At 33.9% G+C, this 19,438-nt stretch overlaps 1 protein-coding gene across 1 annotated transcript in view; it reads left to right on the top strand.

The window, feature by feature from the left end:
* The window catches only part of Asz1 (ankyrin repeat, SAM and basic leucine zipper domain containing 1), a 44,473-nt gene extending 25,711 nt beyond the window's left edge, over positions 1–18,762 (top strand). The window contains exons 5-13 of the mRNA XM_005363759.2: positions 2,043–2,154; positions 2,732–2,866; positions 3,543–3,667; positions 4,495–4,570; positions 5,446–5,502; positions 6,403–6,512; positions 14,957–15,062; positions 15,800–15,913; positions 18,458–18,762. Of these exons, the coding sequence (XP_005363816.1) occupies positions 2,043–2,154; positions 2,732–2,866; positions 3,543–3,667; positions 4,495–4,570; positions 5,446–5,502; positions 6,403–6,512; positions 14,957–15,062; positions 15,800–15,913; positions 18,458–18,610 (988 nt within the window). The 3' untranslated portion in view covers positions 18,611–18,762. The remainder of the gene's footprint in view (positions 1–2,042; positions 2,155–2,731; positions 2,867–3,542; positions 3,668–4,494; positions 4,571–5,445; positions 5,503–6,402; positions 6,513–14,956; positions 15,063–15,799; positions 15,914–18,457) is intronic.
* The last annotated feature ends 676 nt before the right edge of the window (positions 18,763–19,438 follow it).

Here is a 19,438-nt window from a genome sequence, read left to right as displayed (position 1 = left end):
CTACAGAGAAACCTTGCCTCAAAAAACCTAAATAAATAAATAAATAAATAAATAAATAAATAAATAAATAAATAAATAAACAAAAATACATAGGTGTAACACAGTAAATTTCACAATAGCTTAAAGAAGTTTAAAATGTATTAAGGACATAAGTTTCATATCAAATACTCTGCAGAAATGACTATCATTATTTGACAATTTAACAGCTGTGTATGAAAGACAAGTGGTCTGAGAAATCAATTTGAATCTGAAATTAAGTATTTGGTCTTTTCATCATCTAAGAGTGAAGATAAAATGCTTTGTCAAATATATGGGAACTCAAAGCAGCAGAAATACTATTGGCATTTAAATGATATCATCCCATGTGTTTGTTGCAGGACACTTTGTCTGGTCCAGGTCTTCATTTAATGCAAACTAATTCTCTCTGGTGGTGATGCTGACCACTAGAGGGAACCAGTAGACCTACTGCAAAAGAAACTTGATTTTTTTTTAAACTCAGAATTGATTTTTACATTAAAACAATTTCAACAATGACATGACTCCCAGACACAAGATAGAGAATAATTCTTTACCAAATCTGGGGAAAGAATTGACATTTTTCACAGCTTACAAAATTTCTCAAGAAGTAAAAACTGCTTTAAAAATATGGTTACATAAGGAGATCTGAATATAACATGAAAAATAATTCCTGGAACTTAAAAACATACATTTGAATTCAAAATACAGAGAAGAAAAGGGGACAAGTGTTAGTGGTTGTGCTAAGATGATTGGTGCAAAGACATCACGTTCAGGACATATCTTCTGCTGATAAACCTTAAGAGAGAGAGCCTGTTTGTTGATAGCATAGCTAAAGGTGAATAGAAACACGGACTTCGGGTCAATATGTGGGATTTTTCAATCTGAACTTCTTCATATATAAATCGGATAATGTGGTGACTCGGAATCACTGGACCCAGAATGTCAGATCCCTCTTGAGACAGATTATTTCATATTCCACTCACATACAGCGGATAGAATGATTCTAGATTCCTTTGAATGGGCTCAGAAACTAACTTCTAGAAGTAGAGCAATTGAATCTAACTTGAGGAAGTGATAAGTTATAAGGAAACCACTAATCTCTCCCAGAGAATTCTCAAGAAATAGTTGACAAATTAAATGAATGGTTTGATCTCTTTCTAGATTGGCATAAGTCCTAGGTCAGATTAAAATTCAATCCTAAACTAAAATAGAGTGATAATAGCCTACATTAAAACATGAGGAGATCCAATGAGATCACTGGATTCCCAGTATACACAGAATAGGCACTCTGATTAAATTATGAAGTAGGATGTAAAGTAACTACTCATGTTAGAAGGCAGGAATTACTTAAAGATGTGTGCACATTTATTTAGTAAACAGTATGGTGTAAGTATTCAGTACTTTTACTTATTTACTGCAAGACTGGATCTCTTAATTTCAAAATATTTTACATACTGTGAGTATATTTTGATCATATTATTTTCCGCTCTTCTATCTCCTCCCAAATCATCCCTACACAACTTCATGTTTTATTCTCTCTCTGTCTCTCTACTTCTCTAATAAAACATAACAATACAAAAGGTTAAAACAAACATAGTCAATAAGACAAAATACCAAAATAAAACAAAAATCACACATAAAAAGTGGAGTTGAACCAGGCGGTGGTAGCACACGCCTTTAATCCCAGCACTCGGGAGGCAGAGGCAGGCGGATCTCTGTGAGTTCGAGACCAGCCTGGTCTACAGAGCTAGTTCCAGGATAGGCTCCAAAATCACAGAGAAACCCTGTCTCGAAAAACAAACAAACAAAAAAAAAAAGTGGAGTTGAATTTGTCTTGACCAGCCTGCCCTGGAGTGTGTTATGACACCCAATTATGTTTTTAAAAATCATTTGCTGTACTAAAGGCTCTTATTTCCTTCTCTGTTTAAACATTATTGATGACTTGGTGTGTGCATATGTCTATGAAATTAAATGGCTGCTAATGGTAACATAAATACAAATGTCTCTTCCTTCTTCCTCCATAGGCGACTTATGACTCCAATCATGTATGCTGCCCGAGACGGTCACACTCAGGTTGTTGCTCTGCTTGTTGCTCATGGAGCAGAAGTTAACGCCCAGGATGAGAATGGTTATACTGTGAGAAATGCTTTTCCAAGTTGACTTTTTTTTTCTGAGACATTGATACTTTGCTATTATATCAATAACCTACACAAATGACTAGTTTTATTTAGTTGATGTTTACTGTCAATGAGTTAAGGAAAGTTGTAAGAAGTCTGAGCTATAGTCACTGCTAGATGAAAATACTCTTGAGAGCAACAGCTTAGAGAAAGGGAGAATTAATTAATACTTGATAAAAGAAGTTATCACCCACAAGAAAAACCAGGGCTCTAGAAAACTCTCATGAATTCCTTAACAGAAAACATCTGTAATAGCAGATAAGTTCTTTATTCCATGACTTTACTTAACTGCGTAAAAAGTGTTTGGTTTGTAAAATCAGTGAGTACAGCTGGGACTATGTTTACATTATATTTTGTAATGCGGAAATTGCATCACTCTGCTAATTAACCATTCTCTCTCTCTCTCTCTCTCTCTCTCTCTCTCTCTCTCTCTCTCTCTCTCTCTCTCTCTCTTACTGTGCCATAAATATCGGTGAAAATATTTATCTGTCTCACATGTGCTGCTTTTTAAACAGTCTTCTTTCCCACACTTACAGGCCTTAACGTGGGCAGCACGTCAGGGTCATAAGAATGTAATTCTGAAGTTACTTGAACTTGGAGCTAATAAAATGATACAGACTAAAGATGGCAGGACACCAAGTGAGATTGCAAAAAGAAATAAACATCTTGAGGTATTCACCTGTGTACTTTATGTGTTGTTATATTGTGTAGAATTTTTCTATTTATCACAGTTCCTAAGTATAATAATAACATACAATTATTAAATACTTGAATAGGTTTTCTTCTTTAAGGTGGTAATGAAAGCTTTATTTTGCTATAATAGTCATCTTTTAAATGAAAACATTGATATTACATTTAATATCATTTAAGTGATATGAGTAGACAGAGAACTCTTATACTGCCCCTATAAGTAACACTGTAACAGGCATAGACTACTTTGGGGTTTGTATATGTGTCGTCATTCAGATTACTTCACTCTAGCTTATCCGTGTGTTTCAAGGACAGCCTTAGAATTTAATTTATAAATAATTTGTCTAAAATGCTTCATATCATCTTGAAAATATTAATCACTATCCTTGATTTTTAAATTTTGGAATTGGTGTGCTTTTATTATTATTTTAGGTTAAGGAAGCATTTACTTGATTTTACAAAAGGTTTCCTCTCGATACAGAGTTATTAAAACTCTGAACTACTCACCTTTTTAGCATTTTCTTTCTATATAGAAAAAATAATACAAAAAAAATAAAAATAAATAAAAAAAATACATTCACATTTCTTTTTAGTGTGAAGGATAATAATAATAATTATTATTATTATTATATTTGAATGGCTTGGGATTTTTTTCAGATCTACAACTTTCTTTCTTTGACTCTAAATCCATTGGAAGGGAAACTTCAGCAGCTAACCAAAGAAGAGACTATTTGTAAACTGTTGGCCACAGATTCCGATAAAGAAAAGGATCACATATTTAGGTAACATGTTTGAGTTCAGCAGAATATATATAAAATGCATGTTTTATTACTCATAGTAAATTTGGTAAGTTATCTAAGATATATTAAACTTTTATATAAGCATTTTAAAATGCCACTTAGAAATGTCTGTGTTTTAGATGCTTTGTTCTCCAGAATTTTAGAAGAATTTTATTTAGTTATTTACTTATTTAACTAACTGAACTTAATACATATTTTTAGTAAAATATCAAATTTTACTTTCAAGAGACTCAAGATTATGTTTATGTTCACGCTTGTTTGTGCTAGATCGTATTTTCTGGTTATTTCTTTCATCTCTCTGGTTTTATAAGCTAATCCGTTTGTTCAGCACATGGCTACGAACCATTCTCTAGTTACTACATATATAGTCACCATCTAATTTATTGCATTGAAAAGACATTTCTGTATGCAATATCCCATAACAAATACATACTGGTGACTATTTTAAATCTTAGGAAAGATGAGCTGAATATTACCCCCCATGTTTTCCCTTTCTTTAGTTAAGAAACTTTGGGGTTGGGGATGTGGTTCACTGCTAAGATTATTTGAAGCCATGAGTTTAACTTTTCAGCTTTAAAAGGGAAGGGAAGAAAGGGATAAAAGGTAGGGGAAGTGGGAGTCAAGGGGACAAAGAAAGAACCTGGTTTATTCCTTTAATGCAGCGTTTAAATGTACTGTGTAAACTTACAAATATATCCTGCCTGGGTTCATTCTTGCCCATTCCATGCTTACTGTTAAATAGACATTCACATATATTACTGTGTATGTATAGTCTATTCTGAAACTGATCTTGCTATGATATATTATAGTCCATATACAGCGTTTGGAGATCTGGAAATATTTTTACATGGTCTTGGACTTGAGCATATGACAGACTTATTAAAGGTAGGATTTCATGGAAAGCAGAGTACATTTTATATGTTTGTGGTTATATTAGAATAAAATTAAATTTTAGTTCATAAGCATGCCATTTATTTCTTCTTCATTTGTAGAGTACCTTATTTTTAAATTTATGATAAGCACATCCAAAAATTATTAACCTAGGAATTTATATAAATTAGAATCTTTCTGGATTTCACAACATCTGTCTGATACATCTGTACACATTTAAGACCTATGTTTACAGCTATTGCTTGCCTTGTGTGGAATGCTGGAAGCATGATTTTGAACCAGACAATCCTGTATTAGATATTTTCTCTGGTTATAAACTAGAATATACTACTTAAATATCATTTTTTCCTTAAGGACAACTATAGGCTTTCATGAAGATTAAGTTAAGTCACACACCAGGAACTATGTAGCAGGATTTGAGTAGATGACAATTGTTACCAGGTAGATAAGGATGCTGAAGCAAATGACTGTTAAGGATTGTAAACATTAGTTCCGGTACTTCTGAGTTTGATTCATTGTACGATGCTGAAACTTCTATCTGAGGACATCTTGGGTCAGAAATCGTATTGTTTATAGTTTGGTCTGATGCCATGTGAAATTTAGCTACTTATAAAATACAGTTTCTGTCACATTTCCAGAATGTTTTCTTTTTTCTAAGCAGATAATGAGTGCTAGCCATTTTCTTTGATTCTGAGAAACTAGATACTGAGTGCTTCTGTGCGTATATACTATCTAGCCAGTGATGTAGCTCGTGAGCTACGTACCCTCTGAAAAACTTGAGAAAGCAGTTAAGTGGCAGCTTCTGTTTCCCTTCCTGCTTTGCTTTGAATTGTTTACACTGAGTGGTGGGATTTTTACCTTCTGTGCAGGAAAGGGATATAACTTTAAGACACCTTCTGACCATGAAGAAAGACGAGCTTACAAAGGTAAGAATCACTTAAAATGCCAGATATATTCTTTGGCATTTTAAACTTGCACATTCTTTTATTTTCTATTTTAAAAATTCTAGGGCTATGTAGACTGATCTTTTGCAGATTCTTGGTTAGAAACAACAGTGGATTGCCATGTACAAATTGTACTGTAATATTAAGTTGTTTAAAGAACATTACAGACTTTTAGCATCAGGCTTTGTAGGATTGCTATATCTCAACGAGAACTACTACTCACTTTCAGATGGACAGTGGATCTGTAAAGCAGGCTGCCTAGAAGGAAGAGGTGATATTTAATGTGGGCATACATGTATTTATCTTCCAAATCAGCAACAATTATGTTATCATCCATTATTAATAAATTCAAAATAGGTGTGTGAAGTTTTGGAGGTACTTTGATAAGGAAGATATTTTAAAGTAACAATCTTACTGTAATAACACATTGGTTACTTGAAATCGCTACCTATCACTAAAAGCCAAAATAACATGCTATGTAACTAAATCTAGGAAAGAAATTTACTTTAATATTGAAGGTAAAATACAGGTTAAAAAGTTAATTCTCTCTTATTACTATTAACATCCTAAATATTTTGAAGGAAAAACTGTTTGCTATGTATTTTGGAATGATAATATTTTCAATTCTAATAATGTGACTTTTGAATCCATCAGAGTTACCATTATACACTGCAAACAATGACTATAGTCAACTATATACCCAAACTATTTATGATACAACTTTGTTGAAGTATAAGCAAATAATATGTTTAAGAGTATTATTTCCAGTATTTGTCTATTTTGAAAGATATGAATTAATCTAGAAAATGGCATTAGTGGTCTTGGATATGAAATTATTCAAATGTAACTGTCTTATTAAACCTTTCAATTATTTCTCCTTAGAATGGAATTACCAGTAAAGATCAGCAAAAAATTCTGGCTGCTCTCAAGGAATTAGAAGTAGAAGAGATAAATTTTGGAAAATTACCTGAAGTGGCAAAGCTAGAAATTAGGTAAAATTATCAGTTTATGCTAATATCAATAAAGTATTCTTTTTAATTTAATGCCTAAGTATTTAACTTGTTGCTTCCATTTTCCCAGGAAAATAGGTTTTTAGATACACAGTAGTGTATAACTTAGAACCAAATGCATTTTATAAAGTTAATTTCCATAGAACTATTTTACAAAGAAGTGAAACAGTCTTATAATTTTTATGTCTTTTATTGCAGCTTGCTAAATCACACCATATAAAAGATAACCATATTTTTGTTAGCATAATTCTCATTCTCTTTAAATGATGTTAGGTGCCAAACTGAAAATTATGAAGCTGGAATCATTGTTCAGTTGTTAAAGTAATTGCCATGAAAACATGAGAACCTGAATTCAGTCCCTAAATCTTTCTAAAACAAGGCAGGATGCTCAGTACTGGGGAGGCAGAGCCAGGCAGATCCTTGGAGCTCTCTGGCATAGCCTCCTCAGTGAGTCTCAGGCCAGCAAGACACTCTATCTTAAAGAAAAAAAGTAAGATGCACAGTATGTAAAGGAACAGTGCCTGAGGCTGTCCTCTGACTGCCATATTAAGTACATGTATACACACTCATGCACGCACATGAGCGCACACACAGACACGGACACTCTTTCAAGCAAAAAGAAAAATGGTAATATTTTCACAACGGCCATAAAGAAACCATTTCTCTTGAGTTTATCTCCATTTCAAGCTTTACTGTGTTAGGGTGACGTCTAAATTTGTGAGGCTATTACTCTAACTTCTCTTTGCTGTCTTGTCTTTGGGGTGACCACATTACAAAATCACTAGGGAATTAGTAGTCTCTTCTGCTTTCCGGACAAGGTTGTGGAGACTAGTGCTATTTTTCTTCAAACATTTATGTAGATTTCTCTCTTGAAACTGCTTGGCCTGGGGTTTCCTTAGGGTATGCTTTTCATCACAATTGTATCTTCTTTAGTAGTTACAAACTATTGAAGCTGTAGCTGTTTTATTTTAGCTTTATTTTAGTTGTTTGTTGTATTCAAGGACTAAGTTCATTACTCACTAGGTGGTTGAATCACAGGCATACAGGGTTGCTGATATTCCCTGCTATCCTTTTGATTATAACGTTATAACATCTCATTTCATTACCAATATTGATGTTACCCTTGCTTATTTTCATCTCTTTTAGTCTTGCTAGAGTTTTATTAATTTTTAGGTAGATGCTCCTTTTTGACTTAATGTTTTCTTTGTGTCTGTGTGGGGATGGGATTTGTGCATGAGACCATGTGCATGTGGGAACACAGGACAATATATGGGATTTAGTTTTCTCCTATCCCCATGTGAGTCCTAGAGCCTGAGCTTGGCTGGTGCTTTACCCACTGAGCCATCTCACCAGCCCATAGAGCCTATCTTTTATTCCTTTATTGCTTTTAATATCATTGGTTTGTGCTGTTACCCTAATTGTTTTCTTACCTCTGCCTGCTTTGAATTTTGTATGTTGAATATATATGCTTTGAATTTTTATATGTTCATAAGATAGAATATTTCTATTTTTCCTTCCCTCCCTTTCTTCCTACTTTTGTGACAGGATCTTCTATAAACCTAGACAGGCCTAAAACACTCAATCTTCCTGCCTTAACTTCCCAAGTGTAGGATCACAGGTGTACACCACCTTGTTTGGCATTCCTTCTCGTTATATAAGCATGTGGGTGGCCATTTGTATTTTCCTCTCAATATGGATGTAATTGAAAGACACAAAAATCTTAATACATTAAATGGTCATTTTCATAGACCTCTATGTGTTGTGATTTTCCAGCAAGGCTTCGTCTTTATGCACATATTATTTAAATGTATGTCCTTTAATTTGCATATGCTTAGAAACCTTCCTGTTATCTTCTGGTTTGATTCAGCTCGGTTACTTTGTGAAAGCTACAAAGAACAGATGGAATTTAAACATAGACTAGAAAAGCTGAAAGGCTTCTGCCTTTTAAATTATGATTGATTACCTTGTACATTTCGCAAATATTTTTATTTGTCAGTATTACCTGTATTTAAAAATAAAACACATAGATTTTTGAAATCCTAAATAACACGCAATTTTTGTTTTTCTTCCAACAGCATGGTAATGTTGAACACGTATTTAGCAACACCAGCAGATAGCTAACCTTTGTGTTCTATAAAAATTACTTACAAATGCCTTGTTGTCATTAGTTATGTAACTATTAGTCAAATAGATTTCTGTATTGTTTTAGAATTAGAGAATTCTTCCAAGAACCTATTTTTATAATCCTGCTGTCTTAAAGCCTATTAAAAAGGTCACAGTATAAATACTCTTTTCTCATTGTTTTGTCTCTCTTTCCTCCATGTAACAGGAAGGACTTAAGTATTTGATGTTATCATTTCTAGATAATATTATAGCTCCTAAATATTTAAATGCATTGTAGAGGATCTCAGTAGTGAGATTTTTAAAATCAGTAACCCTTCTCAAATATATTTATTGTTCCATCCTTGTTTCTAATAGACATAATTCCAGGTCCTAGGTGACTAACTTGTAGATTGCAACCACTAAAGTCGCTTATTTTAATGATGGCAGAGTTGCCTATATGAATGTATTTGTGGCCTTTAATAGACCTAAAGAGTGTAGACTCATGAATAGCTCACTTATTAAAACTGATGAATTTTTTAAAAAATAAAAATGTCAGGCACATATTCCAGGAATTTGACCTTGTTATTAAATCATAGACTGAGTTTACATGATTTTAAAGACAAGGTTTTGCTTTCCATTTGTTTAAAGCCATCCTTTAAAGAAGAAATTAGTCATTGAGTCATAAGAAAACTAACAGCAGGAAAAGTTGAATTGATTGATTGTAATCTCCTGATAATTTTATTTCAACAATTAAACCACTGATTTATTTTAAGATACTTTTTTGTGTGTGTCAAATATCTAAAGTAATCTGTTACAAGAATGCACATATACTGTTCATTTACTTTTTTATGCCTTGGCATGTTTTCAGAGTTTAAATTTTAAATTTAAGTATTAGTTTTGAACAAACTAACCAGCATTCACAATCTCTCCTCAGACATTTTCTTTGAGCTCTGAGCTACCTAAAATCCACTTGAATGTGTCAAAAGTATCTCAATATAAGTCCATCAAGAAGCTACTTCATCTCAAAAATCTATAAGGTCCAATATTTTTTGTATAATATGTAGTTCACGCCTTTTATTTCTAAACATTCTAAAATTGAAATTTCTAAGTAATTAACAGCAGAGAAATGGTTGGCTTACATTGTAGAAACATGATTTTTCCATTATTAACATTATTTTGAAACTTAATGTCATGGAAAAATATCCATGGTATGTTAAAGGCACAATGTAAACTTGCATGTTAAATATTATATTAGTTTTAGAAATCCATAAAAGAAATACTGGAAAAACTATAAGGAAATATCTTGGCAGAAAATAATACTACTTATTATCTTTGGATGGTATGATTTTTTTCAGTTATTTTACAGTGAGTATATAGTACTTTTATTTATAATGTTTTAACCATAGATATTAAATTTTATCTTAATACTAGACTTTAGATTTGTTGTTGTTGTTTTTGTTTTGAGACAGGGTTTCTCTGTGTAGCTTTGGTGCCTATCCTGGAACTAGCTCTTATAGACCAGACTGGCCTAAAAACTCAAAGAGATCCGCCTTCCTCTGCCTCCTGTGTGCTGGGATTAAATGCATGAACCACCACCGCCCAGCTTTAGACTTCACATTTTTGATAAGGCCTAATCTGCTTATAAATGTTAAACATCTGTCACAGTGAAGTTCAGTTTTTGATTTGTCCTTGTCACTGCCCCTCCTCCTTGTTACTCTGAGATCAGGCTAGAACTGCTCCAATCTGGGGCATGCTCCTCCATGACAAGAGATGAGGTATGACATGGCCAACTAGCAGAACTGGTCAATGGCTCTGTAAACTCAGAGGAATAGAAAGTTTGCTGTGAAATCCTGTTTCCTGGGAATGTCAGAAGCTAATACTCATGAAGTCTCACAAACGTGGCTGCATAAACATGAGCTGAATAAGGATTATAGCAATAAACATGTTAATGTGAATGGGGAAAGGTTAATGAGTCAAACTACACAAAGAACTACAGGCAACTAGAAATGCTCAGAGTAGGAGATATAGTCTTCCCTGGGGAAGAGCATACTAAGGTTATCCAGTACAAAACATAGGTACACACAACGTTATGCAGACTGAGCAGGTTGTTTATATGTACTTAGAAGTATATGTATACACACACACACACACATATGTATATAACAACAGTTAATGAAAAGAGGGCATAAATTTGAAAGGAGCAAGGAGAGGGTTTAGAGGAGAAAAGGGAAGAGGAAGTGATGTAATTATAATCTCAAAAAAAAAGTTGCAGTCTTATTTTATGTGCCAAAGTAGGTCACACTGTCAATCCTTGTGTTACTGGGACAAAGTATAATCCTCTGAAAAGGAAAATATAGTTTTCTCTAATTCACCCCCCACACACACACACGTTTGATCAAATAATTCACCTTACGTTTGTCATGTCTGCTTATTTAGAATCCCTTAAATACAAACAAATTGTTAGGGCTACATGCAACATTCTATAGATTGTGTATTATACAGCAGTGGTAGAAGATACCGTACACATGCTATATGACATGATTGGTATACTCTCTAGAGCTGTTCAGTGGTCCAAATAGTTATATGTCAAAAGAAAGATTACTATTTTCTTCTCATCTTAGTGTGATAAGACACTGTGGTGCTTTAAGTAGAAGCATAGGATCATTTATTTGAATGCTTAATCACCAGGAGTAGGACTAATTGAAAGGATTAGAAGTATGTTACTTGGGGGCCAAGTCTCTCCCTCTCCTTCTCCATTTACCTCTCTCTCTCTCTCTGCCTATGGATCAGGATGTGAACTCTTTGCTATCTCTCCAGTATCACATATGCCTGTGTGCCGCCACGTTCCCTGCCATGATAATGGACTAACTTCTGAAACTGTAAGCAAGTGCCCAATTATGCTGTCTTTTTTTTTTGTTTTTTCGAGACAGGGTTTCTCTGTGGCTTTGGAGCCTGTCCTGGAACTAGCTCTGTAGACCAGGCTGGTCTCGAACTCACAGAGATCCGCCTGCCTCTGCCTCCCGAGTGCTGGGATTAAAGGCGTGCGCCACCATCGCCCGGCTATGCTGTCTTTTATAAAAAGTTACCTTGGTCATAGTGTCTCTTCACAGCAGTAGAACACTGACTAAGACAGACAACATAACCAAAGCAACTTATAAAAGAAAGTGTTAAGTTTGGGCTTATGACTTCAGAAGGTTAGAGTCCCTCATAGCAGAATGAAGGCATGAAGGTAGCAACAGCTGAGAGCTTACATCCTGATCCTTGATCAGGAGGAAGAGACAGAAAGAGATACAAGGAATGGCACTAGTCTTTTGAAACCTCAAAGCCTGTTTCCAGTGATACTCCTCCAACAAAGCCACATCTCCTAACCCTTCCCAAATAGTTCTACCAGCTGGGGACCACGTATTCAAGTATGTGAGCATTGGGGAGCCATTCTTATGTAAACCACCACATTAAATAAAGCTGTGTGTTTTTAACTGAGTTCCTTACTGTCTTCAGAATAAGTGCTTGTGAGTTTCTATTTCACATGTATTTATGGATAAACTATCTATAATTTTATACCTGCTATCATTTGATGTTTTCATTGCTAATTCTCAATAGATTTCTAACGTCCTTGAACTCGTTACATTAAATACATATGGTATTAATGAATCGCCTATTGAGTACTTAGTGTTTTTATTGTAGCAAACAAAATTCAAATATCAGAAGAGCACTAACTCTAAATGTGTACAGTATGCATGTACATATATATACAGTATATATATGTGTGTGTGTGTGTATAATGTGTACAAACATTACATAAACACAGAGCAACATGAATAATACTTGATGCTCTGAATTCTCTTCTGTTCTTTCTAAAGTAAAAATCAGGACATGTAATAAAGAAAAATAATATGAATTTTAAGAATGCTTTTATAAATACTGTTTTGTTTCTAAATAAAGCAGTAAGACCTTTATTTATTTTCACTTTGGTTTTGAAAGGAATCAAACAGGTGGGGTGGAGCAAGCCTATATAACCCCTATGCTTGTGAGTAGACACAGGAGAATCAGAAACTCCATGCATCCGCAGCTACATAGTGGATTACAGGACAGACTAGGCTATATGAGACCAAACACAAAAGAGAGAGGAAGCAGCCATGTAGTCAGTGCCTAGATAGATAGTCTGTACTCTGTTTTGTTTTCCAGTCTAATAGCTAACAGGCTTCCTTTAAATGAAAATGCTGTATACATCCTAGTAAGGTACTGTAGGGAATAGTTTCTTTGGAAGTCAACACTGTTTCTTTAAAGACTTTTATCCTAGTGTGTAAAACTGTATAGTATTTAGCCAGAGACACATGTAAGAATGTTGTTTGGAGGTAAAAGTTGTGTTGGTTCCATAGTTGAGGATTGTTTTATGTTTTCTATTTTAGTAGATATTATTGGCATACTATACAGTTTTTTCCCCAGTTTTCTAAATTGTAGTAGCATTTTATGGTAATGTGTTCCCATTTTATCCATTTAAATTTGTCTTTTCTATTTTTCTGAATCACTTATTTAATTTGGTGGGTATTTGTTCTGTTGGATAGTGTGGGTTTCCACTGTCGAATTGTCTAGTCCTCAGACAGTCTCCTGTCTGAATTGATGAATGGATATTTAAGGTATTCAGCCATCTTTCCTGGAAAGTTTCCCCTTCACTGCCATCCATGAGAATGGATGATTCTCTGACTGATTTCCCTCTGCTTCCCAGGCAACCTTTCTTTTTCCCTATGCTGTGATTACTGCTCTCAGTTCTCTTCTCGTATATCCTTTTTTCTGTGATCTTCAGAATTATAGTTGGTTTGTGTTCACATTCATGCTAGAAGGAATAAGTAGTCTACTTAGACACTAGTGAATATAAGATAATTTTTTCTTATTGATGATCCCTACTATCTCTGAATTGTATCAATTCCCTTAGAGTCTATAGATCTCAGAATAGACATTTTTCTAAGACTTACACTTTCTACTGCTTACTAATTGTTACCACCTGCACATCTCATGTCATTGAGGTTACACCATAATTCAACTCACTTGAATGCCAGCCCTTTGCTAGACAGAATACCAAGTACTTTAAATTGTTTTCTTCTGGCCTCCTGAAAGTCTTGTCTCCATTCTAGAGAGTTGGAAATATCTGACTTAAGATGAGGCTTGCCGAAAATCTGAAAGCTCCCTACACGTGGATGCTCAGTCCAAACCTGTCAATCCAACCCAAGAGGCTATAATGTTTTCTCTTCATCTTCTACTCCACTCCCCATCCATCCCAATTCAGTTCCTTACTTAGTGATACATCCATCTAGTGAAACGAAAAATGAAAATCATCCTAAGTTGTTTTTGTTTTACATACACTCTATTTCTTTTTTTTCAGTTTATTCCCTATAAATTTCTAAAAAGAGTTCTACCTCTCCTTCCAACAAGACTGCTGGTTCTTTACCTTAAGTTGTCTCTCTCTAGTATGGAATTTCTCCAGTTCTTCCATTTTTATGTTACTTTAATCCACAACAGTCACCAAGTAAAATTTATACCAAGTTTTGCCTTTCTCCCTTCCTGTTTGAACTCTTAGTAATCCTACATTATGAGAAATACAAAATGCTTTGAAATGTAGCTCCATTTCACCCTATTGCTACTACTTTCTGATGACTTTATTTAATCATGTGCTAACAGGGCCTCTCCTTTTGTACTTTTATAGCTATCAAGTCTTTCTGTCCAGAACTTCTTCACTTCTTATCTAAATGGAAAACTTATTATTTGGCTCCAAGTTCAATCCAAGTATCATTTCTATCAACTGTTTCTAATTCTTTTTCCCACCATAGTGTGTGGTATTAAATTCTCTGTGAGTTTTAGCTATGAACAGGTGTTAGACACCTCAGACACTGATCGGGAGAAATAAAACAAATAACCCATGTAAAAATAATCAATTCAGTATCCTCTGTGATAGCTATACAAATATTGGTTTTTTTAATCCTCCTTCTTTGTGTATCCCCTCAGATAATAATTTCATGTCTGTATCTCCTCTTGGAATTTGAGATTCTTGGAGCAGGGGCTTTGACTTGGTGGCAGAGCTTATCTGGCAAGTGCAAAGTCCAGGTCCTATTCCCATACCACAAAAACTATGTAATAAATACGGAGTGGTAAAGGAATTCATCATTCTTGGGATCGAGACTTGGTATTCTTTTATATATAATGCCCATTTCAGTTCCCAGTACATATTGGATAGTCGATAATTTTTTAAACCTCATTAATGTTAAAATTAGATTGGTAGAATGAAGCAAAACACTTCTAACTGGTTCCTATTTCTCTCCGTTCTTCAGTGGTGATGAGTTCCTCAACTTCCTTCTGAAGTTAAACAAGCAGTGTGGTCATTTAATCACAGCTGTGCAGAATATCATCACTGAGTTGCCTGTAAATTCTCACAAGGTAATTTAGCAAGAGTTGCTCCATGCGAAGTATGGGTGTTGAAGAATGGGCTAGATGGATTCATGATAACTCATTAGGCAGTTCTGATCTGATGAAGTTCTGTTGGTTGGTTAGTATGAATCCCAACACAATAATTTTGTTGGATATTCTTTTCTATGTCTAATCCATTATAAAAACACGTACTTTCATCCTCAAGCAAAGGGGGAATAAGGGAAACCGTAATCTAAATTCAATCTCTATATTGAAATTGTCATTTGTTGTTAATGAGGATCATTTGATCAAATTAAAAAGTGTTAGTATCAAAATGAATGTTATTTAAAAATTATATTGACATAGTTTTTCTTAAGGAAATTTTAAATAGATATTGACTTATAAAAGCAAAGTTATTTATGATTTTGTTTTGCCTGTTTGTCTGGAATGAAAATTTTTAAGCGGACTTATTTTCCTGTGTTAACATATAATACTAGTCTAAGAATGTCACTTTTTAAATTTTTAAAAAACTTATTCATCACAAATCTTGCTAGTATTAATTTCTACATATAAATATATATTTAGGGAATTCATATAGCAAGCTGATTTAACTATTTGTATAAAGTTACTGACTTTTGTTACCAAGATTTATTATGAACAAAATGGTCAATTATATAATTTAATCTTTTAGAATGTCATAATCTTTGTGCATATAAATTGTGAAAATTTATTTCCATTTTTAATGTAACTTCTGGAAATCTCAACAGATAGTACTAGAGTGGGCTTCTCCCAGAAATTTTACTTCAGTTTGTGAAGAACTGGTTAGTAATGTTGAAGATTTGAATGAAGAGGTCTGCAAGCTGAAGGATTTGATTCAGAAGGTATATATTTAACATGAACATGGTGGAAACCTTTCAGAGCAAGATGTTAGACGATGAAGCAGTTTTGACAAGGGTAACAGTAGGACACATGGAGAAATAGTAAAGAACAGTTTCCAAAGGGAGAAATGCACATAAGAAACAGGTACTGTTGGGTGTGAAAGAAGCACGTAAAAAAAAAAGAAGAAGACTATGTGCTTCTTGTGCTTCTGATTAGCAAGCAAACATACCACTAAACACAGCCTTATGCGAAACTGCTTGTACACCCTATAGAATAGTGATACCTTTTGTTAGCAGTTTATTCCAGAATTCTGTGTACCATACAAGGTGTCCTATACAAGGCAGATAAGTTAATAATTGTGCTATGTTTATTTACTAATCTGTGCACTCAGGAGCTGCTTGGGTATAGTTTAGAGGTAGAGTGTTTGCTTAGGCCCTTGGTTCAATCCTCAGCACAAAAAAACGAAAAAGAATTGGAAAGCAATGGAAAATAATTGTAATCATTTATTCACTTGTGAAAGGCAGATATTACACTATTACTTACCTTTAACTGTACAGATGCAAAAAGTCCACATGAAATACTTACTAGTTCTATTAATGAGATAAAATTGGCATTGAAGTATTATTTCTATTGATCAGACTCATCTTTTACAATTTAACTTTTTAGAATGTAGGCATTTTTTATCTGTCTTTACTTTTATAGGAGCAGTATATGTCTAGATTTAAAGGCAGGTTGTTTTTCCCTTTAAAAAAATTATCAGTACAAGGTGCAAGCTACTAAAATAGCAGCCTTTATTGACTCTGGAAAATAAAGGGAAACACTCCAAGTTTCCTAAAAGACTCACTCTGAGTCCCTGTCAATTTAATAAATAAGTTTGATAGCTACAAAACTTTTGAAATACATCTGACTTTTGTAGCTTCAGCATAAGATTCATTTAATATTTTCACCAATATCTTACAAAAGAATTTGAAGGCAAACTTCATGTTCAAGGTAATTTATCATCTCCCTTATTAAAATATATTTAATCAGAAGTCTTTTAAATCCAGAACAAAGTTGTGGAGCAAATTTTGTAATAGTGGAATGAGGGTGCTTTAAATGAGAAAGTAAGAAATGCGCTTCACCTTGTAATAAATCAGTTCCTTTCCAGTGGCAGAGGTGCTTTAGGAGTTGGACTGTGTGTGACAGTCTGCCCAAGCAGGACAGGGCCTGAGTTTGCTGACAGCACACAGATTGTAACACCCTTCATTTTCACTTCCTCCATCTCATCTCAAATGGAAGAAAAGTGGAATTACTTTTATTCAACATGAAGCTCTTCATGAAAATCCATGGAAAAATAGAAAAATTTGTATATGGAGAGTTCCTTGAAAGCATCACTTTAAATGTAGGAAATTCCTGAAAACATACTTTTGTGGCAGGAGTGGATACTAATTTGGGTTTTAAGCTTTTGGCAGCACAAAATTCACTAGTAGGAACTTTTCAAAAAAGTATACGAGTTATCACAGATAAGTGTATTGCAGTAACAAAGAGAGGGTAGGAGAGGTCAAGGCTAGCCTTTAACACCACATCATTCTCTTTCAAACCAACACACTGACAAGTCTTGTTAGGAAGGGTCATCGGTTAATAAAGGAATGGCTGTCTCAGGATTCAGTAAATGGAGCATCAGTGTCAAAAAAGAATCTGTTGCTGAATGAAGCCATTTGGAAGTTAAACCGAGATTACGGTCTTAATGAGATTGGCATCAAAGTTCATTTTTCTAGTATAAATTTGAAATTAATTTTGCAGACTTTTAAATTAAATATTTACACTGTAGAATTTCAAAGTCTTTATTCCTGCTATTGTTGAAAGTATTTCTATCGTCACCCTAGTGCAGGATGTTTCTAGTAAATATCACTCCATGAATGTGTCCAGTTCTTTTTATCTTTTAAATATCTTTTGCTTTCTGCTTATTCTCCTTCTCTTGACCCATTCCAGCAGCTATCTCTCACCTCTTCCCCACCTCCACACCCGCCACCAACACACACACTGGTGGGAGGCTGCTTCACAGAAAATGTCTCTGTGGGGGTTTAGACACAATCTACAAAATCAACTCTCATTGCTGAGAACTGGTTCATGAAGCACTTACACCCTTAGATGCGATTGCTCCTGCAGTAACAATGCACTGCCTTCTGATTTTTACTGAGCTGGTATCGTAGATTTGCCATAAGAATAGATCTGCCTTTTATGGGCTGCCTTTAATACAGAAGGAAATAAATTCCAGTTGTTATTCATTATAGATAAAATAGAAACTTTAAGATGACATGAAAGGAACTTTGTCTCATGACACAAAAAGCACCATTTTAAAGTGTGATAATCTATGAAAGTGTTTGTTATGACTGTAAAAGCGATAATCATCCAGGAAATACACTGGTAAAAGCATATATGTTCACTTTAAATCTGTCTGTCATGGAGTCTTGAATTCTTTCTATCTAAATCCGGTGAATTAATATGAACTTTTTAAATTTTCAGTATCTTGTCTACTAACTCTTGTTTTTCATACTGAAAATCAGATGCAGAATGAACGGGAAAATGATCCAACTCATATCCCATTAGTAGAGGAAGTGTCCACATGGAAGAGTCGAATTTTGAAGAGGTCGGCAGTTACAGTCTGTGGATTTGGGCTGCTGATTTTCATCTGCAAGCTAACTTGCCAGAGAAAATAATTCTAATATTTATCTAAGTTATGTATGTACATCTTATTCAGAGTGTCCTAGCATTACTTTTGATCTTTTATTGTACAGCATAGCTTTATTTCCTTGCCCACACTCCATAGGAAAAATTATGAGAACATAAACAGAGTTTTTCTTTAGAAAGTGACTTCAGTTTGAATTATATAGTTTATTACATTCTTATGTTAATTTCAATCAAGAAAATTATGGATAATTCTTTCATTTAAGCCTGACTAAATCACATGCAGAATAAACATTTGATATTCTTTACATTTGGAGAAAGTGTGCTCACTTGTCATAAAGAAGCTTAAGAGTATTTGTGAAGAGTTCATAAGTTGATATTCCTTTTAGGCCTTATTCCCATCTGTTTTTATATAATAAAGATCATCTTACTGCTTTTTTATTTATATGACTTTGCTAAAGAAATTATGAATTATTAATTAATTATGAAAGTATCAGAGAAGACAAAAGGTAATAGTAAAATGTGAAAATCTTTATAAATTCTTTTTAAAAAGTATTTTACAGTCAGAATAAAAAATCTAGAAGAAGTAAGGCACAAAATACACTAGCATTTTTATGTAAAGTATTTTTGCTGAATATCCTATATATAGTATTTTAGGTATATTATGAAAGCGAATATCTTTTGGTATATAATTTCTTGCCTTTAAAGTGCTTAAAGTTGTATTTTTTCAATTTGAAATACTGACATTCAAATTCTAAAAGTGAAATGTAAAACAGGCAGGTACCATTTAGTAGGTAGTATGGTATCCAAGACTCGGTTGACTTAGTGCTGTACTGGAAACGTCAGTTTTCTGTAGTTAG

The sequence above is a fragment of the Microtus ochrogaster genome, linkage group LG10 (assembly GCF_000317375.1).
Source record: "Microtus ochrogaster isolate Prairie Vole_2 linkage group LG10, MicOch1.0, whole genome shotgun sequence".
Taxonomy (NCBI): Eukaryota; Metazoa; Chordata; class Mammalia; order Rodentia; family Cricetidae; genus Microtus; species Microtus ochrogaster.
This window is presented reverse-complemented; position numbering and strand designations above follow the sequence as displayed.